This window comes from Hylobates moloch, unplaced genomic scaffold, assembly GCF_009828535.3.
Source record: "Hylobates moloch isolate HMO894 unplaced genomic scaffold, HMol_V3 SCAFFOLD_4, whole genome shotgun sequence".
In the NCBI taxonomy this organism is placed as follows: Eukaryota; Metazoa; Chordata; class Mammalia; order Primates; family Hylobatidae; genus Hylobates; species Hylobates moloch.
In genome coordinates, this window is record NW_026652279.1 from 808,858 (window position 1) to 834,247 (window position 25,390).

Genomic DNA, 25,390 nt, shown 5'->3' on the forward strand with positions numbered 1-25,390 from the left:
GGGAGCTGTTACATTGAAAGAATTTAGACATAGAAAAGACTAATACAAAATTTAAAGGTGTCCTACCTTTTAATAAGTCAGGTTTGGAAACAAAGAAATCTGATTTCTCATAGTTCAAAAATATTGTTAAAGATGAGAGAGTCCCTGGGGGAGGGCAGAGGCAAACAGTTCAGTAAGTCCAAAGGAAATGGGCTTGTTAACTCCAGAAAAGAGAAAGCTTGATGAGGTGACAGCAGCCCTTCTGGATTCAAGCATATGAAGGGTGGCATAGGAGTGAGAAGTTAAGAGAATCTGGGGTTCCAGGAGGAAGCCACAGGATCAACAGGTGGAAGCTAAGAGGAGCCATTTTTTGGGGGAGGCTTAGCACAGGGAAGAATTTTCTAAGCATTAGAGCTGACCAGCAAATGAAACATGTACTCTGGAAAGGGTGAAACAGAGAGTGGGGCAAACATTTGTGCAGAATTTTGTAGATGAACCCTGCTTAGAACAGGGGACCAGATCCAGTGATCCCTGTAGTGCTTTTGATGAGCTTCTGTGACTCTGGGCTGCAGCAGTTTATATCTCTGAAGTATGAAAGGACTTTGCTAACAACCACATTAATAATGGTAGCTGACCTGAGCACCCTGCACAGTTTCTAACTAAGAACAGGAACTCAGAGAAGGAAGGCTGCATTTCCTTTATCTTCTTCTGTTGTCTTCAGAGTCCCCAGGGCCCTGCCTCTATCCTTGAGAGTATTCCTCAAATGGTCATTCCATATTGAAAATGACCCCCTTTAGATCACTTTTTCACATCAAAGGAGAGTATGTACATTCTCTATTTTCAGATATTCACTCCATTATGCCTTTGAAGTTTGGACTACTTGAGAGAAATGAATAAAATTAGTTTATCAATTAGTATCTGCTATGTGATTGAGCTGGGCATAGTCTAGTTGTGAATGTGACACAAACACATGAAACAAAAGCAGCTACTAAAGATTAATGAGGAATTAAACTGGAAGGCTCTACTGCTGAGTGGCTAAGCGCACTCAAGGGCTCTAGAATCCAATACACTGGGGGTGAATGGAAGCTCGGCTGCTTACTGCCTGAAAGCCATCTACAGATCATTTCACTTCATCGAACCTTGGTTTCCCTGTTTACAAAATGGGAATAAAAATGCCTATTTGGTGGGGTTTTGAGGAAGATTAAATTAGACACTGGTAATACGCATAACACAGCACACATAGTAGTTGTTTAATAAATGATAGTTACTATTAGGGATGATAATAAAATAAATCATGAACTATAGGCTATAACTTTCTTAGTGACTCAGGATGGAAGTACTGATATAGCTTAAAGTATGGAGAAAAGGCTTCATAGAGGCAGGAAGGATGACGTTTAGACGATGCAGTCGGACAGACTCAGGTCCAAATCCCATTTCTACCATATCACAGCTGTGGGATATTGGGAAATTCACTGCTCTGAGCCCCAGCTTCCTCATATGTAAAGTACAGATAATAACAGTACCTGTCATTGTTCCTATGAGGACTAAATAACACTCAACACATGTACACAGTAAGTACTCAGTAAATGTTATCACCATCATCATGGAAAACAGGATATGTGAGCCAGACACAAAAAGGGTTATGTACATTTATACCTTATTCCCTACCCGAAAACTGAATCTGTTTGATTTTTTTTTACAACCCCAAAACATAGTGTATTTGAAAGAAATAGAAAGACCCCCAATTAGTTTTATATAGAACATTATGATAAATTCATCTTTAAATAAAAAAAAAGTTCTTATACCAAAAATTGTGTATTATTTCCAAAAGTAAAACTAATTTGTTCCATCAGGTGTAATGTTTAAATCACATACCCTGAGGTAAATGATTATGAGTGAAACTCTCAGGGAACTGCCACTGGGTTCTGTCTTACTCCATCAGCACGTCGTGGGGAACTCTGACCTCTGGCACATAAGAGTTATATGCTATATACTTATTCGGTGTATTCTGTGCCTATATTTGCAAAAAAGATACGTTTTTAAGCTGGTGCTATTAAATTAGAAAACAAAATATATTTACAACCAGTTGGGAATCTTTCAAGATGAAAACAACCATTGTAATGGCCGTGGGTCTTTATCACCCATTCGCAAAGGGATCGAGGTAGATCCAATTCATTAGTAGAGGTTTTGCTACATAATGCATACAAACTGGAGCAATAACTGCGATATAAATGCATTCGTTCCAATACATATCACTACAGAACGGGACCCTCGCGCATTTTAACCATGGGGACTAAGACAGGTTTTTTGGTTTTTTTAGTACCAAAGCTTCAAATGGATGAATTTTAAAACTACCAACAATGACATTTATACAAAAATTGGGTGAGATTATGTATAATTTTATGTTGAAGTAAGTGCTTTAAACTTACATAAAAGGTTTTGTTTTCATTGTAACTTAATTTTCAAAGCCTCCAACTTACATCATTTTGCCACTATAATCTCTACGTAATGAAATTATAATATCGTTATGCAATTACCACTATGATGTCAAGCATTGGGAAATGTTTTGAAAGGTAATTATTGTGGATGGGTATGGGGTAATTTTCAATTATATTCTTGGATACAGCTGAGTTTGTTTTTCCTCAAAATGCTAAATTGCTCTATTTAAAGATTGGCTACAGAAACTCTAGAAGGACAAATTAACAAATAAAACCATTTTCTGCTACTAGACTAAGAGCATCTGGATAGGGGTCCAAATTACATTTTTTTTTCTCTTCTACACACAATAAAGCCATTTCTAGTGAAATAAAATTACCTTTCAGATAATAATCTATTTACAAACTTTCAGCCTCATCCACTTTGAAATTGGTTAATGGCAATAACAGAAGAAAAACCAATGGAGCCAGATCGAATGCAGCAATACGGGCTGCCCTTCTCTCGGTAGATCAGCTCGGGGAAATAATCCCTCCAGTTCACCTTCTGAAAGTCAATTAATATAAATGTTTAATTATCTGTATTTAATGCATTTTAACTGTGGATAATAGAAAACCTACACACCCAAGATGTCTCTTCAAGCTTGAAAATAAATGATGTGGCAATAGTTTATCAGATTTAAAATCTCTGAATCAAGACATTGAACTTGATTTTCGATTTTCTGACACTGCCATCTACATTTTTTTTAAAGTTAATGTATTTTCTCTCCTACGGATCTTGAGAACTGATTGACTGTATTTTTATGTGCATACTAATGCACTATTGTTTAAGCAATTCAACAGTGAGGGATCACCATTTGGAGCCAGTCAGCCTTAGGATCAATGAAGATGACATTTTAGATAAGATTCTGCTGAGTACTGGGTGCTTGCAAACTCTACCACCAACGTATCTCACAGGAGGGCAAAATTAACTCACACTAAAGTCTGAGAAAGTCCACTGTGAACTGCTGAATTTCGGTTCTCAGCAAATATGTGCCTTCAAATGGGAGAAAGATAAATAACCAACAATGGAATGAAAACAATGAAATGCTACTTTCTTCCAATTAGAGGGCTATATTGTTTTTGAAAGGTAAGTAACATGGCATTATTATAGTTCAGGTGTCATTTGGGCAATAGGTACATTACCCCTTTTGTAAAAACTGGTGGCTATATTTTACTTGGAAAATGCCATTTTAGGGAACATGTTGAATAATTTGGATCATTAATTAGGAATTATTACAATTTCATTATTTCCAGGTAGTCTCTACTTATAAATATGCAGTGATTCAGATGTGCAGTTGTAACTGTGTGGTTTACAACTCTAAACGCACTTTGTTACACACGAAGGAAGTGACCTCTCCAAGGTACTGAGCTCTGAAGCCAACAGGGCCCAGTCTCTTAGGAGCCTGATTTTAAGCAAGGTATCAACATTGAGCTATGGGAAAATGCATCCCAATTCCAGCAAGGAAAGCTGGGACCAGCCTTCTGGGTTGCACGTGGGGAATAGGTAGGTGGGGTGGTTCTGGAATAGGAGAAAGAGCCTCAGACACCTGCAATGTGTTTCGCTCTACTGGAGAGTTCACTTCTGGTGGCCCTGAAAAGAAGGCATCTCTTGATACTAATGAGGCACTGATTTCCCCCCTCTGTAATCACTTTCTGCAGAGAAGACTCCCCCAGGACCCTGAGAGCTATGTAAGAGAAAATATCACCCTACTCACGGGGCAAAGGGCGGGGTCTCTGCATTAAAGGAATGCTAGAAATACCAGGAATCATTTTATAATCTGAGAGCTGAGGTGGGGGTGCTATGGGTCTAAGAAGAGTACCAAGGTAAACACTATTTTAGCCAGAAAGCTTCAAGAAAATACAACTTCCTAAATCAAAAAAATTGCAGTGGATATTTCAGTCATGTGGTTCTTATCCACCTAAATAGGGATTCTGTAGTCATACTACAGTGGGATTTAAGGGGTGTGGACACCCTGGTCAGACAGGCCTGGGTCAGTGTCCTGATGCACACTCAGGGTCTGTGACCCAGGCTAGCCCCTTACCTCATCTGTAAAGTGGGAACATAATATAACCCCACACTAAGCAGTGTTGGGAGGAGGTATGAGGTAATGTACAGAAAAATTCCAAACAGTGCCGGGTACACAACGGTGCTTTATTAATGCTGGCTTATTATTTTCATATCACCAAAATTGCTCTTTTGGGAAAAGTCTCCTTTGCATCTGAAATAAATCTTCGAGGTACAAAAAAGATCAAAAGAACAGATCAAATCATTCTCATATTTCCTATGGCCAGTAGAGTCACTCATTCACTCATCAAATATTTATGGGGCATTTACTGTGTCCTAGAAGCCACACTAGGCACTGGGGGTACTGGAGTTGTTCAGCAACTTTTAGACTCAGAGTATTAGGTAAATGTCAAAGAATTATGTGGCAGTTAATAGGAGGGCAGTGAAAGAGTTCCTCTGCTGGAGAAGAGCAGGCAGCCAGATCCTAACCCCACTTTAGCCAGAGCAGAGCTTTCATCTCCTCCATACATGAGGATTCCTTCTTTCTGGTTAGCTGTGAGAAGCCATAAAATTTCTGTAAACTCTTTACTAGTAATGTGGATATTACATCTATAAAATAAGCATCTGCTACCTATTTATATCTCATGGGAGATTAATCAACGTCCATATGGGAATATTCGGTGTGGCTTTCCCATAAAAAAGGTATAAGAATATTATTTTTATGAGACTCAGGCAACTCCCAAACTCCTTCTGAATGCCTTTCTTACTCAAAATCTATGTAAACTGCAAGACAGGGCTATAGGCCTGAAGACAGAGGTTGTTATTATTCCATTTTGGAGCTGGTAAAAAGCATGAATAATTTAAGGGTCATGACTGTAAAGGAGCAAATGTCAAAAACAAACTGACAACTATTCTTTGAGCAAAGTATGGTTCATTTTCAAAAGGTCATTTTAGTAGTTTTCTCAAATAAGTTCTGAAATCTTAACTTCCCGTTTTTACATTTCACACAAGCTCCAGGAAAACACATTTTAGTAAGTGTTAAGGGCACCGTGTCCGATGGTAATTGATATTCAGCAAGTGTGTTACAGCCCAGGAGGAGCTGTGAAGAGCTGATCATTTCCCATCCAGTGGGATGTCAGAGATCCGAATGCAGTGCTCTTCCTGCTGGCCGGCTGTGCTGGAAACCGGGCTGTTCACGTGAAGGTGGCATTCATGCGCTTGAGACATTCTGGCTGAGCAGAAACTGGCTGTGACACAATCTCCTACTGAATAAAGTAGGGACAGGAACCTCTGACTCAAGGGCCAGATATAACTCATGCATTTACTTTTGTATGGCCTGGGGCAAGTTTTCTAGAATTATGTATCAGGCAGAGTACATTTCCCTGCTGTTAAAATGCAGTAACTCCTCCAGCTGCAGAAATGCATCTTGGCCTCTCCATCTCTGATAGAGGTATGATGGCTCAGCACATCACTGCACTGCCCTAAGTCCCAATGTAACCATGTGGAAGATGGGATAATAATAGCACCCACACCTCACTAGGCTATTGTGAGAATTCAAGTGCACAGGTAGGCCCAGAACACAGGAAGATTAAATAAATAGCTATTATTATTTATATCTTAGAAGTCCAAAGGTGGGCGATACCTTTCCCTGTGAATGAGTCCTCAGGCACCACATTCACACCTCAAGTGAAATAGTTCTGTAGAAAGGGCACTGATGTGGGGGAAGCCTGGGCCCTAATCCCAGTTAGGGCTCTGACTGGGCATTTGATCTTGGTCAAGTCATTTACCTCATTAGGCAAATTGAGGGGTTGGACCACATCAGTGTTTTTAACTGGTTCATCAGAGCCCCAGGGCAGGATTCTGAGATCCTAACCCCCACTTTAGCCAGAGCAGAGCTTTTATCTCTTCCATACATGAGGAATCCACATGAGATTTCACTTGAAAGAAAAGTTGTTACTGCTTATGAATAAAGTTTAAGAGCCACGGCATAAGGTGATCTATAACTCCTTAACTGCCAAAATGTATGGGTCAAAATTCAATACTCTCATAATTAAATTTTAGAAATATACCAAATATACCAAAAAAATTGGAATGGGGGAAAATTGAAAGTCAGATTTCAATGAATTGCTCTACTTTCTCCCCCCACGTTTGTAATAAAAAAAAGGATGAGTTAAAGAGTATTTCCCACCCTCCTTTCCTCCCTTTATTCCTTCTCTTCTCCTTTCTAATGAGAACATAGAGAATCTAATATATGCCGGAACTTGCACGGGGCACCAAGGATCCGGGAGTGAGCAAACTGACAGTCTCCTAAAAACTCAGAGGCTACTTAGGAGGAAAGACAATAAACAAGTAGACGAATCGAAATTTACAAACTGTGGAAAGGCAGATCATGTTAGAAGGTGAAGTGAGGGAACACAATGCAGATCATGTTAGAAGGTGAAGTGAGGGAACACAGTGAGTGGCAGACTGATTTACTTAGGTAAGACTGTCTGGGAAGGCCTTTAAGAAGATAAGCAACATGCAAATACCCCGGCCCAGCAGTTCCATATCCAGTGATCCTGCCCTTCATTCAGCTGTTCACTCCGTTGGCCTTGCCTTAGATCTGGTCAACTGTGGCTACCCGTCATTTCTAACAAGCATGGGTGGGAGGAGAGGAGGGCAGGCTCAGGGCTGACAGGTGACCGGAGGTATCTCTCTGTTTTTTAGAGAACTTAGCCACAGAGCCCTTGAGATATTTAATTAATGCTTTTCCTGTAGATCAGAAACTCTTAATGGAAAAATAGTTCAACTCCTCATTTTATATATACATATATTTTTAGTAGGTAATCTACTTACCCAGTTCAAAATCCACAAAGGATAAAAATATAATGGCTGGGCTCTGGGGCCAGGCTGCTTGGGTTCAAATCCTAACTTTGTGACTCAGTAGTTGTGGGACCTTGGGCAAGTCATTTGAGAACTTTGTGTCTCAGTTTCCTCAGCTGTAACACACACACACACACACACACACACACACACACACACACACAATTTCCTCCTGGTGGTGGTGTGATGGCTAAATGTAATGATTTGGTGTCTGGCATAAAGTAAGTGCTAAATGAATGGCGTCGTGCAACAAGAACCCAGGAAGGGTTCCAGACTGCTCACATCCATACTTCCCTTCCACTTCCGATGATATAAACTGGAAACTTGAGCCCATAATTTTTCTTTGACACTTTAGCAGAACAGATGGAAACACTATCTCAGCATATTGGTAAGTATGGACTGTCTTATGCTGCCTAAAACTATGCAATTAACATGCCATTAACCAAATAGGAAACACTGTTTTTTGATGGTGTTAATTAACTACAAACCACTCGAGCTTATCCGAAAAGGGGAAGATGAGTAAATAGAAAATGCTTGTTTTTGGAGGCATTAATCAACTACAAACCACCCAAGCATATGAGAAAAGGGCCAGGGGACAGCTGATAAAAATCCAGGGTGACAGGCAGAAGGGATGCTTGATCTGGATAACACTGGCCAGCACATTTCTAAAATTCTCTGAATTTGCCCTCAATGGAAGTTCTGTTTAGCTTCAACATAACTGAGCTCCTGCTGTCAGAACCGGGCTTGGCAATGGTGACTTTAAGACATCCTTCCAGCTGTTTCTCGCTAGTATATATCTTGGGTGCCTTTGCTCAAGGACCACGCTCTCAGTTCCTGTGGCTTATTTAGGACACATAACATAACATATTATTTGTTCCCTCACAGCAAGGTCTCCTCCTGACAGCCAAGATTCTATTTTTCTGTCATAAGTAATTATAAATGCACACCTCCAAAAAGATTCCCAATTTGAGGGGCATAATCTATTTTAGATAGTAAATCACAGAGACATCTCCTTCCCTTGGGTGGCCAAAACGTATAACTCAGATATATGGGCTCTCACACTGAATTCTCCATACCTGAAGAAAAATGCGATGCTCTACTTTTTTCCCTGGGGCAGTTAGGGAAAAAAAAAACCTGGCACTTTTGTTGGAGCAATTTATATTGGTTTCACTTCCACTTTTTTTAAAGCTTCAGATATAACATTTGCATCTTCAAAATTCAACCCAGAAAACTGTCTGAGAGAGTCCCACTCTGAGGTTATTTGTCACTCCAATTATGCACTTGAGATTACCCCATGCCTCTGCCATCTCAACTCCTCAGTTTTCACCAGAGATTCTCTTATGTTCCTCCACCATGCACACCTGACAGTCAAGTTCCCTGCTCACAACCAGAAACTAATGGTTCATCTTTATGACTCACGCCAACCAAACGAACACCTGGCAAATTTTCACTCCTGGTTCCTTCTGATTTTTATCTTACTAATACCTATCGTAGCTACGTGACAACTTCTGCTTTAATGCAAAGGTTGTATCTTTGCATTCATGGAAACAGGTATCTGAGTGATGTTGAAATATCGTGTCTGCTGTATAATAATGCCAATGGCTGGTATTTGGTAGGCACTATTCTAAGTGCTTCATATACAGCACCTCATGGAATCTTCACAAGAACAATCGGGGGGGGCACTATTATTCGTATTATTTTATAGACGTAGTAATCAAAATTCATAAAGGTCACACAGTGGGGATTGGTAGCGCTGAAATTCAGATGAAGGTCAATTTGACATCCAAACCATATTCTTATACCTTAAACTATATTTTGCCCTGGTATCGACCTTTAGAAGAACAAGGGAAATTTCTTTCATCTTCTTTTTAGTTGTAAAGAACCCATTATTCTAAAAAATGAGGCTCAGGTTACCTCATTTAGGGTGTGTAAGACTAAGTGATCAACGTTTAATAAAAACAGTGGCATCTCAAAGTGATGGATTCTCTCTATTTATGGTAAATTATTTTTATTTTCTTATGCATACCGTTTTTCATATTCCCACCTTGAACACTCAAACTTTCAGAGGAATATGGACGCTGCTCAGCCGGCTGTTGACTGGGAGGAACAATTGGTGGGCTCAACATATTTAACCAGTCCCTAAAAAGAAAACAAAGTGAATGAGCATGTCTGGAATTCCATATATAGATTCTAGGTTTTCCACGGATTTTCAGTTCCCTGGGGCTTCCACAAAGAAACACTTTTTCCTCCTTCATATTTCAGAAAGACAGATGTCCAGATATCAAAATCCAGTTTTGTAAATTGGTTAATATGGAGTCAATCACTTAACTAGCCAGTTTGAGAAATACTTCAACTAAATGAATATTCCTCTCAAAAGTTTATTATTGTTGCCATTAAATTACAGCAGAGTTCTTTTCACATAAGAAATTATTTCAATAAGTCAGAGGAAACGTAGCTGAGATGAAGCTCCGTATGAGCTTTGGGTAAGAAAGCCTGACAAAGTCACATGCCACATGTCATGGATGGTCACACTCCACAAGGTGACTCAGAACTGAAGTCAGTCTTGCAGCTGCCATGGACCCCAGCAGCGGTGGGAGTCAGTCTCTCTTAACTCAGGGCTTTCGAGCAGTGAAAGCAAAGGAATGGGGAGTGAGGGCATCTCCTCATCTCTTTACTTTCCTTCCTACTGCACTCTTCCCCAGTCTCTTTCTTCCTCTCGTAGATACCTGGGGGGTACAATTCAAGCTGGTGACATCCAGAAGGCTTGAGTCACTGCATGTTCTACTTCAAGCCCTTCTCATCTCTAAACTTACCACTGAGCTTCATTAGTGGTAAGGAGCAGGCAGGAGGATGTAAGAGATTTTCCAATGTGAATTCTATTTCTTGCACTGCTATTAGTGCCCTTTATCATTTACCTTATTCTTCTCAATAGAAGTGCATCTTTATAACTAAATAATTTCTTTCTAAATTTCTGTACTTCCTATGGTATTAATCTACAATGGGAGACAGTCCTAGACAACAGCTAAGAGCACTGGCTCTGCAGGCCAATTCCAGCTCCGTGCTTCCTACGGTAAGAACTTGGCCACGTCACTTAGCATTGCTAAGCTTCATGTGTGAAAAGGAGATAATACCAAAAGAGTTGAGTGTTGGGATTAAACAGAAAAAAACTGAAGAAAAACATTTGCTGTGAATATGGGTACAGAATTATCACTCAATAAATTTCAGCTTTGACCACTATCATCTTCATTATCAATGAAGATCATGGTGTGGACTTACCTACAATGATAAATAAACCAAGGTGGAAATGGACTTTGCTGGAACTAAACCAGTAAAGGATGGTAGAATGATTAACAGTCTATACAACAGAGATTTTCCTTACAAACTATTTGCTTTCCCAGCATAAAAAGCATATTAATGTCAAAATTACCTAATTCCTACTTATAATATTCTACAATACTTTCAGTCACTGCTCACCATAGCTATCACTAGATTATGGCTGGTGAAATAAGCAAGGTGAGCATGCTGTGTAATTGAATTTCATAATAACACATTAAGGGCATCAGAAAGGATTTGTCACAGACTTCCAAGCTAATGGGGCATTTTCTGATAAGCACTGTTCATTTAGGCTACTTAATTATAGCAGACCAAAAAATTCCTGCACTATAGGAAATTATAAGGTCATATACAAATTACCACCCCAGTGACCTCATTACTCAATAAGGGTGATGAAGAACAAGGATGAACAGGAGAAAATAATGTTATCACATCATGACACCCCCAGCTACAAATCAGAAACTATATAATCGCAGTAGGAGCTACCCCAGGGGTGAAAGTGTAGGTGGGAGTTGTGTGAATGTTACGAAATGTAAGACACTCACTTCTTAGGTCAATAATTTGATCAATGTTTTTCCTTTTCAGCAGTAGCTATGAAAAGTACAGTGCTCTTCTTTTTGTGATTAAACAAATTTTAATTTATAGAAAAGTTGCAAGAAGAGTATAAAGAACTACTGTATATCCTTCACCCAGTTTCCCCACCTTTAACATTTTATCATATTTGCTCTCTATCTCTTCATCTACCTATCTACTGACCTACCTATATATATCTAAACAGGAATCAGTATCCTTCACCCAGTTTCCCCACCTTTAACATTTTATCATATTTGCTCTCTATCTCTTCATCTACCTATCTACTGACCTACCTATATATATCTAAACAGGAATCAGCAAACTATGGCCCATGGGCCAAGTGCCTGTTTGTGTCTAGCTTGCAAACTAAGAATGGTTTTTACATTTTTAAATGGTTAAAAAAATTAAAATAATGTTTCATGACAGATGAAAATCATATAAAATTCAAAATTCAGTGTCCATAAATAAAAACGTATGGGAATACAGCCATGTTTGTCTATGGCTGCTGTTGTGCTACACTGGCAGAGTTAAGTAATTTATTATCTGCTCCTTTACTGAAAACATCTGATGATCCCTGACCTCTGTAACTGCGCACTCCCATTGGTTCCTCTAATACTAATCCAATACCACTGGTTCATTCTCATCTTTCTTCTTTCCGTATTTGTAACCCCCTTCTGACAGTGAGGAAACTGGCCCTCAGTATCCTCAAGATATTTACTTACTTCCTGAATTATGGAAGTTACTGAAAGTAGCTTCAGAATTGCCAGTCAAAACAAACAAGAAATACTTACCCTAAACCTACTCTCTCAAGTTCTCAGTTTGCTTACAGATATTTTTCTTCTTTGGTTAAAATGCCATATTCAAAACTGACTTGGGTTCTTTTTTTCCCCATCTTCAATGTGAGTATATTAGTTATTCGAAATACAACGAACGTCATTTGCTTCCTTTTGTGTTACATTTTAGGCTTTTTTTCTCCTTTCTTGTTGATTTTTATTACTTTTGTTGTTGTTTTGGATTACATACAACATTAACAATCAAAAGTCAAAACTACAGAAGGGCATATTTGGGGTAAGAGTCACATCCTCCTATCTCTTCCTGTTTGTTCCCATCCCCTCATAATTTCTACTCTATTCCTACCCTCGCCTCTAGAGGTAATAAATTTCATTAGTTTTGGTGTTGCCTTTCTGTGTTTCATTTTGCAAAAACTGAACAGATACATGTCTGTTTTTTATTCCCTTTCTTATGCAAAAGGTAGCATATTATAGTACTCCTTTGTACTTTTATCTTTTCAGCTTATAATTTATCCTGGAAATCATTCCATACCGGTTCATGGAGAGATTCCTCAACCTTTTCTTACAGCAGCATAATACGTTACCCTATGGAGGTACTATCATTCATTTCACCCTCTTCTATGTTTGAGCAAGTTTTCAATGTTTTGCAATGATTGCAATGAACACTTCAATGAATAACCTTGGGCATGTCTATTTTTGTACACTTAGAGGTAAATCCTGAAAAGGTAAATTTCTAAAAGTGGGATTCCTGGAACAAAAGGTAAATGTATACTTGTCTTTGTTAGATACTGACAAATTCCCTTCACAAGGGTTGAACCTGTCTTCATTCTCACCAGCATGAGAATGCTGATTTCCCGAGAGCAACTTAGAGGAATATGTTGTCAAGTATTTTAATGCTTTCTGATCTGAGAGGTGAGAATTGATACTTTAAAGTAGGCTTGATTTGAATTTGTTCTCATTATACGTGGAGTTGACTGTATTTTCATATATTTAAGGGCATTTATTTAATACATGTGTACATACATATATACACACACACATAGATTATGCATGTGCCATATATATGCTTGTTCACATCTTTTGCCCTTTCTTCTAGCAGATTTTTTATCTTTCCCTCACTTTATAGTTTGTCTTTGTTTATGGTGGTTTTCCTTTGTGCCATACAAAAGGTTTTATTTTTATGTAGTCAAAGGTATCAGCCATTTAAAAAAAATTGTCTCTGTATTTTGGGTCATTTTTATAAAGCCTTTCCCTACAACCAAGTTCTGTAGAAATTCACCCATGTTTTCTTCCATTTACTTAAATGGATCCATTTTTCACAATTAGATTTCTGGTCCATTTTTAGTTTATTCTGGTATATGGTGTGAGTTTGTTCTGGTATAAGGTATATCTAATTTTACCTCTTTAAAAAAACTATAGAGTTATTTTGACAAGTAATGTTATTTTAACACAGATTTAGAAGATTTTATACAATTAAGAAATTTTTAATCAAAGCAACTAACTCATTTGTTTAGCTTTTTACTAAGTAAGCATTTAAAAAGTATAATGTAAAAAGAAAGGTTTCTATTTTAACTAAAATATAAAAAACTTTGGGCTAAACAAAATCATCCAGGATTTTTCTTGCAGGACTTTTCAGAGCTTTTTTTTTTTTTTTTAGTTTAAAGCATGTATTTTATATATATGTATAGCATTTTATTTTATCTATATAAAATAAAAAATTATGTATGTATGTATATGTGTGTATAGTATATACATGTATATACACATACATACATATACATATACAGACACGCACCTATATATACAATTTCCAAACAGGCTTTACTAAGCCCCCTGAGGCCTCATGACACAGTAGAAAATCATGATTTAGTAGAAAGAGCATGGTCGTAGGAATCCAGTAGATCAGTAGACCTGAGTTAGAGTCCCAAATTTGTTACTTTCCATCTGTATGGCCTCAGGCAAGTTACTTAACCTTTCTGTGTCTCTGTTTCTTTTTTTTTTTTTTTTTTTTTGGGTTTTTTTTTTATTATTATACTTTAGGTTTTAGGGTACATGTGCACAATGTGCAGGTTTGTTACATATGTATCCATGTGCCATGTTGTTTTGCTGCACCCATTAACTCGTCATTTAGCATTAGGTATATCTCCTAATGCTGTCCCTCCCCCCTACCCCCACCCCACAACAGTCCCCTGAGTGTGATGTTCCCCTTCCTGTGTCCATGAGTTCTCATTGTTCAATTCCCACCTATGAGTGAGAACATGCGGTGTTTGGTTTTTTGTCCTTGCAATAGTTTACTGAGAATGATGATTCCCAGTTTCATCCATGTCCCTGCAAAGGACATGAACTCATCATTTTTTATGGCTGCATGGTATTCCATGGTGTATATGTGCCACATTTTCTTAATCCAGTCTATTGTTGTTGGACATTTGGGTTGGTTCCAAGTCTTTGCTATTGTGAATAGTGCCGCAATAAACATACGTGTGCATGTGTCTTTATAGCAGCATGATTTATAGTCCTTTGGGTATATATCCAGTAATGGGATGGCTGGGTCAAATGGTATTTCTAGTTCTAGATCCCTGAGGAATCGCCACACTGACTTCCACAATGGTTGAACTAGTTTACAGTCCCACCAACAGTGTAAAAGTGTTCCTATTTCTCCACATCCTCTCCAGCACCTGTTGTTTCCTGACTTTTTAATGATGGCCATTCTAACTGGTGTGAGACAGCATCTCACTGTGGTTTTGATTTGCATTTCTCTGATGGCCAGTGATGATGAGCATTTTTGCATGTGCTTTTTGGCTGCATAAATGTCTTCTTTTGAGAAGTGTCTGTTCATGTCCTTCGCCCACTTTTTGATGGGGTTGTTTTTTTCTTGTAAATTTGTTTGAGTTCATTGTAGATTCTGGATATTAGCCCTCTGTCAGATGAGTAGGTTGCAAAAATTTTTTCCCATTCTGTAGGTTGCCTGTTCACTCTGATGGTAGTTTCTTTTGCTGTGCAGGAGCTCTTTAGTTTAATTAGATCCCATTTGTCAATTTTGGCTTTTGTTGCCATTGCTTTTGGTGTTTTAGACATGAAGTCCTTACCCATGCCTATGACCTGAATGGTATTGCCTAGGTTTTCTTGTAGGATTTTAATGGTTTTAGGTCTAACATTTAAGTCTTTAATCCAACTTGAATTAATTTTTGTATAAGGTGTAAGGAAGGGATCCAGTTTCAGCTTTCTACATATGGCTAGCCAGTTTTCCCAGCACCATTTATTAAATAGGGAATCCTTTCCCCATTCCTTGTTTTTGTCAGGTTTGTCAAAGATCAGATAGTTGTAGATATGTGGCATTATTTCTGAGGGCTCTGTTCTGTTCCATTGATCTATGTCTCTGTTGTGGTACCAGTACCATGCTGTTTTGGTTACTGTAGCCTTGTAGTATAGTTTGAAGTCAGGCAGCGTGATGCCTCCAGCTTTGTTCTTTTGGCTTAGGATTGACTTGGCGATGCGGGCTCTTTTTTGGTTCCATATGAACTTTAAAGTAGTTTTTTCCAATTCTGTGAAGAAAGTCATTGGTAGCTTGATGGGGATGGCATTGAATGTATAAATTACCTTGGGCAGTATGGCCATTTTCACGATATTGATTCTTCCAACCCATGAGCATGGAATGTTCTTCCATTTGTTTGTATCCTCTTTTATTTCATTGAGCAGTGGTTTGTAGTTCTCCTTGAAGAGGTCCTTCACATCCCTTGTAAGTTGGATTCCTTTTATTCTCTTTGAAGCAATTGTGAATGGGAGTTCACTCATGATTTGGCTCTCTGTTTGTCTGTGATTGGTGTAGAAGAATGCTTGTGATTTTTGTACATTGATTTTGTATCCTGAGACTTTGCTGAAGTTGCTAATCAGCTTAAGGAGATTTTGGGCTGAGACCATGGGGTTTTCTAGATATACAATCATGTCATCTGCAAACAGGGACAATTTGACTTCCTCTTTTCCTAATTGAATACCCTTTATTTCCTTCTCCTGCCTGATTGCCCTGGCTAGAACTTCCAGCATTATGTTGAATAGGAGTGGTGAGAGAGGGCATCCCTGTCTTGTGCCAGTTTTCAAAGGGAATGCTTCCAGTTTTTGCCCATTCAGTATGATATTGGCTGTGGGTTTGTCATAGATAGCTCTTATTATTTTGAGATACGTCCCATCAATACCTAATTTATTGAGAGTTTTTAGCATGAAGGGTTGTTGAATTTTGTCAAAGGCCTTTTCTGCATCTATTGAAATAATCATGTGGTTTTTGTCTTTGGTTCTGTTTATATGCTGGATTACATCTATTGATTTGATGTTGAACCAGCCTTGCATCCCAGGGATGAAGCCCACTTGATCATGGTGGATAAGCTTTTTGATATGTTGGTGGATTAGGTTTGCCAGTATTTTATTGAGGATTTTTGCATTGACATTCATCAGGGATATTGGTCTGAAATTCTCTTTTTTTGTTGTGTGTCTGCCAGGCTTTGGTATCAGGATGATGCTGGCCTCATTAAATGAGTTAGGGAGGATTCCCTCTTTTTCTATTGATTGGAATAGTTTCAGAAGGAATGGTACCAGTTCCTCTTTGTACCTCTGGTAGAATTCGGCTGTGAATCCATCTGGTCCTGGACTTTTTTTGGTTGGTAAGCTATTAATTATTGCCTCAATTTCAGAGCCTGTTATTGGTCTATTCAGAGATTCAACTTCTTCCTGGTTTAGTCTTGGGAGGGTATATGTGTCCAGGAATTTATCCATTTCTTCTAGATTTTCTAGTTTATTTGCATAGAGATGTTTATAGTATTCTCTGATGGTAGTTCATATTTCTGTGGGATCGATGGTGATATACCCTTTATCATTTTTTATTGCGCCTATTTGATTCTTCTCTCTTTTCCTCTTTATTAGTCTTGCTAGCAGTCTGTCAATTTTGTTGATTTTTTCAAAAAACCAGCTCCTGGATTCATTAATTTTTTGAAGGGTTTTTTGTGTCTCTATTTCCTTCAGTTCTGCTCTAATCTTAGTTATTTCTTGCCTTCTGCTAGCTTTTGAATGTGTTTGCTCTTGCTTCTCTAGTTCTTTTAATTGTGATGTTAGGGTGTCAATTTTAGATCTTTCCTGCTTTCTCTTGTGGGCATTTAGTGCCATAAATTTCCCTCTACACACTGCTTTGAATGTGTCCCAGAGATTCTGGTATGTTGTGTCTTTGTTCTCATTGGTTTCAAAGAACATCTTTATTTCTGCCTTCATTTCATTATGTACCCAGTAGTCATTCAGGAGCAGGTTGTTCAGTTTCCATGGAGTTGAGTGGTTTTGAATGAGTTTCTTAAAACTGAGTTCTAGTTTGATTGCACTGTGGTCTGAGAGACAGTTTGTTATAATTTCTGTTCTTTTACATATGCTGAGGAGTGCTTTACTTCCAACTATGTGGTCAATTTTGGAACAGGTGTGGTGTGGTGCTGAAAAGAATGTACCTTCTGTTGATTTGGGGTGGAGAGTTCTGTACATGTCTATTAGGTCTGCTTGGTGCAGAGCTGAGTTCAATTCCTGGATATCCTTGTTAACTTCCTGTCTCGTGGATCTGTCTTATGTTGACAGTGGGGTGTTAAAGTCTCCCATTATTATTGTGTGGGAGTCAAAGTCTCTTTGTAGGTCTCTAAGGACTTGCTTTATGAATCTGGGTGCTCCTGTATTGGGTGCATATATATTTAGGATAGTTAGCTCTTCTTGTTGAATTGCTCCCTTTACCATTACGTAATGGCCTTCTTTGTCTCTTTTGATCTTTGCTGGTTTAAAGTCTGTTTTATCAGAGACTAGGATTGCAACCCCTGCCTTTTTTCATTTTCCATTTGCTTGGTAGATCTTCCTCCATCCCTTTATTTTGAGCCTATGTGTGTCTCTGCACGTGAGATGGGTTTCCTGAATACAGCACACTGATGGGTCTTGACTCTTTATCCAATTTGCCAGTCTGTGTCTTTTAATTGGAGCATTTAGCCCATTTACATTTAAGGTTAAAACTGTTATGTGGAATTTGATCCTGTCATTATGATTTTAGCTAGTTATTTTGCTCGTTCATTGATGCAGTTTCTTCCTAGCCTCGATGGTCTTTACAATTTGGCATGTTTTTGCAGTGGCTGGTTCTGGTTGTTCCTTTCCATGTTTAGTGCTTCCTTCAGGAGCTCTTTTAGGGCAGGCCTGGTGGTGACAACATCTCTCAGCATTTGCTTGTCTGTAAAGGATTTTCTTTCTCCTTCGCTTATGAAGCTTAGCTTGGCTGGATATGAAATTCTAGTTTGAAAATTCTTTTCTTTAAGAATGTTGAATATTGGCCCCCACTCTCTTCTGGCTTGTAGAGTTTCTGCCGAGAGATCAGCTGTTAGTCTGATGGCCTTCCCTTTGTGGTAACCCGACCTTTCTCTCCAGCTGCCATTAACATTTTTTCCTTCATTTCAACTTCGGTGAATTTGACAATTGTGTGTCTTAGAGTTGCTCTTCTTGAGGAGTATCTTTGTGGTGTTCTCCGTATTTCCTGAATTTGAATGTTGCCTTGCTAGATTGGGGAAGTTCTCCTGGATAATATCCTGCAGAGTGTTTTCCAACTTGGTTCCATTCTCCCTGTCACTTTCAGGTACACCAATCAGACGTAGATTTGGTCTTTTCACATAGTCCCATATTTCTTGGAGGCTTTGTTCATTTCTTTTTATTCTTTTTTCTCTAAACTTCTCTTCTTGCTTCATTTCATTCATTTGATCTTCCACCACTGATACCCTTTCTTCCAGTTGATCGAATCAGCTACTGAGGCTTGTGCATTCATCATGTAGTTCTCGTGCCATGGTTTTCAGTTCCATCAGGTCCTTTAAGGACTTCTCTACATTGGTTATTCCAGTTAGCCATTCGTCTAATTTTTTTTCAAGGTTTTTAACTTCTTTGTCATGGGTTTGAACTTCCTCCTTTAGCTCAGAGTAGTTTGATCATCTGAAGCCTTCTTCTCTCAACTCGTCAAAGTCATTCTCCATCCAGCTTTTTTCTGTTGCTGGTGAGGAGCTGCATTCCTTTGGAGGAGGAGAGGTGCTCTGCTTTTTAGAGTTTCCAGTTTTTCTGCTCTGTTTTTTCCCCATCTTTGTGGTTTTATCTATCTTTGGTCTTTGGTGATGGTGACGTACAGATGGGGTTTTGGTGTGGATGTCCTTTCTGTTTGTTAGTTTTCCTTCTAACAGTCAGGACCCTCAGCTGCAGGTCTGTTGGAGTTTGCTGGAGGTCCACTCCAGACCCTGTTTGCCTGGGTATCAGCAGCGGAGGCTGCAGAATAGCGGATATTGGTGAACAGCAAATGTTGCTGCCTGATCATTCCTCTGGAAGTTTTGTCTCAGAGGCATACCTGGCTGTGTGAGGTGTCAGTCTGCCCCTACTGGGGGTGCCTCCCAGTTAGGCTACTCATGGGTTTGGGACCCACTTGAGGAGGCAGTCTGCCTGTTCTCAGATCTCAAGCTGCGTGCTGGGAGAACCACTACTCTCTTCAAAGCTGTCAGACAGGGACATTTAAGTCTGCAGAGGTTTCTGCTGCCTTTTGTTTGGCTATGCCCTGCCTCCAGAGGTGGAGTCTATAGAGGCAGGCAGGCCTCCTTGAGCTGCGGTGGGCTCCACCCAGTTCGAGTTTCCCAGCCGCTTTGTTTACCTACTCGAGCCTCAGCAATGGAGGGCGCCCCTCTTCCAGTCTCGCTGCCGCCTTGCAGTTTGATCTCAGACTGCTGTGCTAGCAATGAGTGAGGCTCCGTGGGCGTACGACCCACCGAGCCAGGCGTGGGATATAATCTCCTGGTGTGCCATTTGCTAAGACTGCTGGAAAAGTGCAGTATTACGGTGAGAGTGACCTGATTTTCCAGGTGCCATCTGTCACCCCTTTCTTTGACTAGGAAAGGGAATTCCCTGACCCCTTGCGCTTCCCCGGCAGGCAATGCCTTGCCCTGCTTCGGCTCACGCTCGGTGCACTGCACCCACTGTCCTGCACCCACTGTCCGACACTCCCCAGTGAAATGAACCCGGTATCTCAGTTGGAAATGCAGAAATCACCTGTCTTCTGCGCCACTCACGCTGGGAAGTGTAGACTGGAGCTGTTCCTATTCGGCCATCTTGGCTCCACCTGACTATAATCCTTTTATGCCACGGACTTACTCTATCTCCCTGTAATGAAAAGCCTCCAGTTCCTTGGGTAGATAAACATCCTTTCAGTCAGGCCTGCTCTCTGAGCACATGCAGGAAGGAGCCTCCTCTTCCTCCTTCCTCTTGAGGACTCAGGTATGTCTCCCATCCTTACCCTCCTCTTGAAACTGGAGGGAGAGGGCTCCTAGGCACACCTGCACATATTGAGTACTCTGCAAGAAGAGGTGGTTTATTCAAGAGTCAAGACCACAGATTCGTATTAAATACACAAATAAAAATATTGAACAGATGAAGAATAAATACTATCTTGTGAATTCTTATAATGAACAGATTGATTTAATACTAAAATCTTGGCCGTAAAGGAATACCACATTGTTTTCAGTCAACCTGCATGCTAGACAGTGGACATTGCCTGAGTAGGGCTGAATCAGATACCTTTAGAACTGAAGACAATGTCCTCCGTTAACATAGACCATGGCTTCGGTTTCTTTGTCTGAAATCAGATACCTTTAGAACTGAAGACAATGTCCTCAGTTAAGATAGACCATGGCTTCAGTTTCTTTGTCTAAAAACAAGATTGTGTTTATGAGACAATTTTACATACATTTATTTTATTAATGTGCTTCCTATAAGTATACTGTATGTGTATACACACATATATACATCTACACACACACACACACACACACACATAACATTATATAAGAGCAAGTTAGCTTAATCATCTCTTTATGTATACAGTAAGCATTTACTGAACTGCTGTACGCCAGGCTGTATGGGGATTTCAGGATAAATTATTCTTGGTTCCTACACTCAAAGAGTCGTGGTCTGATGGAGAACACATTCTAGCCAAAAAAAAAAAAAAAAAAAAAAAAAAAACCAAAAAAAACCCCCAAAAAACAAACTAAAACACAAAAGATGAGCTATACCCATCCATTTGTTCCTGTGAAGGAATTTACTTGCAATCGAACTATCTACAGTCTTGTACACATTTAAGTAATTATTTGGCATAGTCATTATTTCAGAAATCTAAAACATGGCAGTAATTATTATATATCTTTCAATTACAGCACTGAGCTACCTGCTATCATAAAGCTCTGGGTCATTTTCACTGGGGATCTTATATTAGGAATTTAACAATTTGCAGCAATGTCTATCCACACTTAATGATATTTATCATTTAGTACCAGTGTACATTTCTTATTCACTGAAAGAAATTTAGATTTTAAAAATCTATTATGGCCAGAGAACAGACTGGGGAGAGCACTAGGAGATAGCTCATTTTTGGGGACAATTCATAGATTCTTATTAAAAGCTGGTGAAAACTGTTTCCAAAAAATATATACATAAATACCAAATTTTACTTCCAATTTCAGGAGGTCAGAGATAGTCTAAAGCCCATATGTGAACCTCTGGGCTCCAAATAAAGGACTTATGCATCATGGGATATCATGGAAATGGTATTTCAAGTAGTGAAAAATCCATGCTTTGCAAAGTTTTTCTGTAAAGGGCCAGATAGAAAATGTGTTAGTTTTATGAGCCATAAAGGTCTCTGTCACAACTGTTTAACTCTGCTGTTGTACTGCAAAAGCAGGCATAAACAATAGGTTTATGAATGGGCGTGGCTGGATTTTAATAAAGCCTTATTTACAAAACCAGGCAGTGGGTAGGATTTGGGCCTACAGGCTATAGTTCAATGACCCATGCCTTAGTGAAAGGAACCATGAAGTAGACAATGCTTGAGGTTCTTATGAAAATTCCTGCCGATTTTTCTCCTAAGTAGCTTTGAATCCACCGTTCTCACCATCTCCCCTTCCACTACCAAGGTCTAAGCAACTATCTTGGCTTGTGTCATTTGTAGCAAAAGCTCTTACCTGATCCCCTCATATTCACCCATCCTGGCTTCATTTCTCCTCTGTTCTCCACACTATAGCCAAAATTACTTGACAGTATGTCCATCTCTTGTTTCAAAGTGTCTTCCCAGTGTCGCTGGGAAGCCATCATCCTCAGAAGAAAGACCAGAAGGCTTACCTTAGCCTTTGAGGCTTTCCATAGACTAGTCTTTACGTATTTTTCCAACCTCATGTGGTACAATGTTCCCTCACCCTCCTTGTGCTCTGGCCACACTGGTCTTCTCTGTTCCTAGAGTGTGCCATGCTCCCTACCATCACTGGGCCTTTGCCCAGGCCGTGTCCTCTTGTCTAGACCATGCTTTCCTCCCCTCTTTCTACTGTCCCTTGGCCTGGTGAATTCGTACCCAGCCTTTGTATTTTGGCTAAAGCATCACACTCTTGGGAAATCTTCGCTGACATCCCCTCTTCAATCTAGTTGAGTTCCTTTCACTCCTACTTTTAGAGCAACTGTGATCTTCTCGTTAAGAGCTCTCGTCTCAGCTCATAATTACAACCTCATTTGTTTGATCATTTGATGAATGTCGCAACCCCCCATTAGACTCTAGCTCCTAGCAGAGTTCCTGGCACACAGTAGCTTCTCCCTTAATATTTGCCAAATGTATGACTATTGAAACAGTCTCTTTCTTAGCCAAGAATACTGTGTGGTACTTGGTATTGAAAGTCTCCTTAACAATAAATAATGCTGCTGTTGTAACCCACTCTGCATTCTTCTTCCATCTTGCTCTTTCTCCCCTTGCTAAAAGCATGCTTTTGTTTCCTTACCATGTGTTCAATATACACACACAGGTCAGGGACACACACCTGCTTCTTTATAGCCAAGAAAGAAAAATTTAATTTTCTACCTCAGGAAGCAGAATGTTGACTCAGAAACATATTTACTAGCTTAAAAAAACTAAGAAAATATGTGTTCCTTTTTTAAAAAACTAAAACATATAGAAAGTGCTCTCAATAGCATTTCTTCATAGAATTCATCTCCCACTTCAAGAAGGGATCTTAAAATATAAGTTGGGAACTCTTTTGCATATCTCTTTTTTTTTCTTATTTTTAAGACTTTTTATAGAGACAGAGTCTTGCTATGTTTCCCCGCCTGGACTCTAACTCCTAGCTTCAAGCGATTCTCCCACCTCAGCCTGCAAAGTGTTGGGATTACAGGTGTGGGCCACCATGCCCTCTTTCATATATCTCTTAAGACAGACTTGAATAAGTATTAAGATGCTGTTGTTTAATTTTTGTTTATTCTCCTCAGAAGTCTCTAACCAGATTCTTGGTGTTGAAGAATAACCCCCATCTATGTTCTGAAACCCTTCCACAACATTCCCACCACATGGTTATCTAATCTATGCTTGATTACCATCAGAAACCGTCTACCTACTGCTTTCAAATATCGCATTTCATCTTCAAGTAGTTTTGGCTGTTCAAGAGTTTTTCCTCATGTTGAGGTAAAATCTGTTTTCTTTTTACTTATACGCATTTCTCCTACCCTTGCCCCTTATGGCTAAGGAACAATTCTAATCTTTTTTCAAGATACAGTAGGAGAGAGCTAAGGGACTGTTCAAGACTCCTTCCTTCCCCTTCTCCTTGGAATAGCCACCTCTAAACACATGGCTTTCTGGAGCAGATTGGTCCAGAGGTGGACACACAACCTAATATGGGCCAATTGCTGTGCTTCCCTGGAACTTCTCAAACTGGATCTGAAAAAGAGAGAGTCTCACAATGAAGATGGGAGCCAAACAAAGTGAAATTCAGATGCCACTGGTGATCCCATTTCCTGTCACATGGAGGAAGCCAGTCTGAAGACAGAATGAGGAAGTTTAAAATCTGGATTGTAGGGGAATGAAACAGTATTGGCACCACTGAATTAATTGGAAAACTGGGAAGAGGAAACCAGTTTGGGATGATGGAAGTGCTTGGTTTAGTACAACGGGGAATCTGAGGTCTTGAAAGTTTCTCCATGTGGCGATGTGCTGGAAATATTTAGGGATACCTTACTAAGTCTTAGACTTAGCTCTTGAATATGTGCCTCCAAACCCATTGCCATTATCCTTGTCTATGTTTCTAGCACCACTCCCGTGTTCTTCCTCTAGCCAATCTGGACTCCATATAATCCAAACCAGAGTAAGCTTTTCAAAATTTGTTTTTAGGGTAAAATCCCAAATTACCACATTGGCTTAAAGCCTTGCCTAGCCTGGTTCTATTGCCCCAGCATTTTTTGTATCTTTCCCTTATAGTCACCACCACACTCCCCTCAGGCTTCACAGGAAAGCCACATCCGTAGTCTCTCTTCTTACAACGGCCTAGTTGACTCTCTTTATCCTCAGTTTTCAGCTTTCAGCTCAAATGTTACTTCAGAGGAGGCTTGCTTGAGTTCTAAGTCTACCACAAGTTCTCCTAGTCAATATCCCAGCAGGAAACCCTTGGCATACTCACATTAGGATGATCTGGGGAGAATTTGAGGGAGGGCTTATAAAAAGGTAAGAACAGGCAAGGGATCCAAATGCGACCATATGAATACCAGGGCTATTGTCACCCTTAGACCTTAAGGCATAAGGAAGGGGCAGTGGCCAGACCCAGAAAGCAAAAGGTGTGGAGAGAGGGCCTCCTTGATAGGAGCTGTGAACCTGGGCCGAATTTTGCAGTAAGCCCGAGTTAGTCCTACAGGGAGGGAGATGGGGAAGAGCGCCCCTGACTTCCTTCTCCCTCCTTCTCTGATCTTCATTGGCTGAGTGCCATCAAAAGCCAGAGGACAAGGAAGTCCATTGATGTAGTTTATGTCTATCAGCCTCTCTGGAAAGAGAGCAGCATGAAGGGTGGATATAGCAGGGCTGAGAGAAGATGTCCGGAAAGATTCCATGGTTACTACAGATCAGTCATCTCAGTGTGTAATAACCTGCCCATTTGTGTGACTGAGTCGTGTCTGGCAATCATGTCTGACTTCTTCACATATTGAATTCTCAATAAATGTTTGCTGAATGAATGCTCACAGGAAGGCCAGGGCTAAAAGAGAAAGACATATAGATGAGAGCAAAAAGATGGGAAAATGGATGAGTTCTCTGAGGAAGAATTTGTAAGGAGAAGGTCAGGAGAGCATGCTCTGAGAGTGGTGGGAGGAATAACAAGAGCTGAAAAGGCAGCTAGTTGAGAATGACATGACAATTATGCTTTCCAGACATTTCTTCTCCCCTCCTAAAAGTGCTCCCAGAGGATGTTTACATTATTATGACATCTGGAATAGGATCACATCTCTACCATGGCAAAAGGCGGGAAACACGATGCATAAACTAATACTACTGTGTTTTC

The 25,390-nt window shown here is 39.7% G+C and overlaps 1 protein-coding gene across 7 annotated transcripts in view; it reads right to left on the minus strand.

Moving 5' to 3' along the window:
• CFAP20DC (CFAP20 domain containing) overlaps positions 1 to 25,390 on the minus strand; it is a 303,292-nt gene that overhangs the window by 13,074 nt on the left and 264,828 nt on the right. For 2 of the 7 annotated variants that reach the window (XM_058437106.1, XM_032149373.2), the window contains exon 16: positions 9,347 to 9,459. The exons of 1 other annotated variant lie outside the window; for it this stretch is intronic. In XM_058437106.1, coding sequence (XP_058293089.1) covers positions 9,347 to 9,459 — 113 coding nt within the window. Of the gene's footprint in view, positions 1 to 1,956; positions 1,994 to 2,794; positions 2,959 to 9,346; positions 9,460 to 20,615; positions 20,674 to 25,390 lie in introns of those variants that run through there. 4 more of the 7 variants (XR_009213034.1, XR_009213033.1, XM_058437108.1 and 1 more) reach the window with 4 other exon arrangements.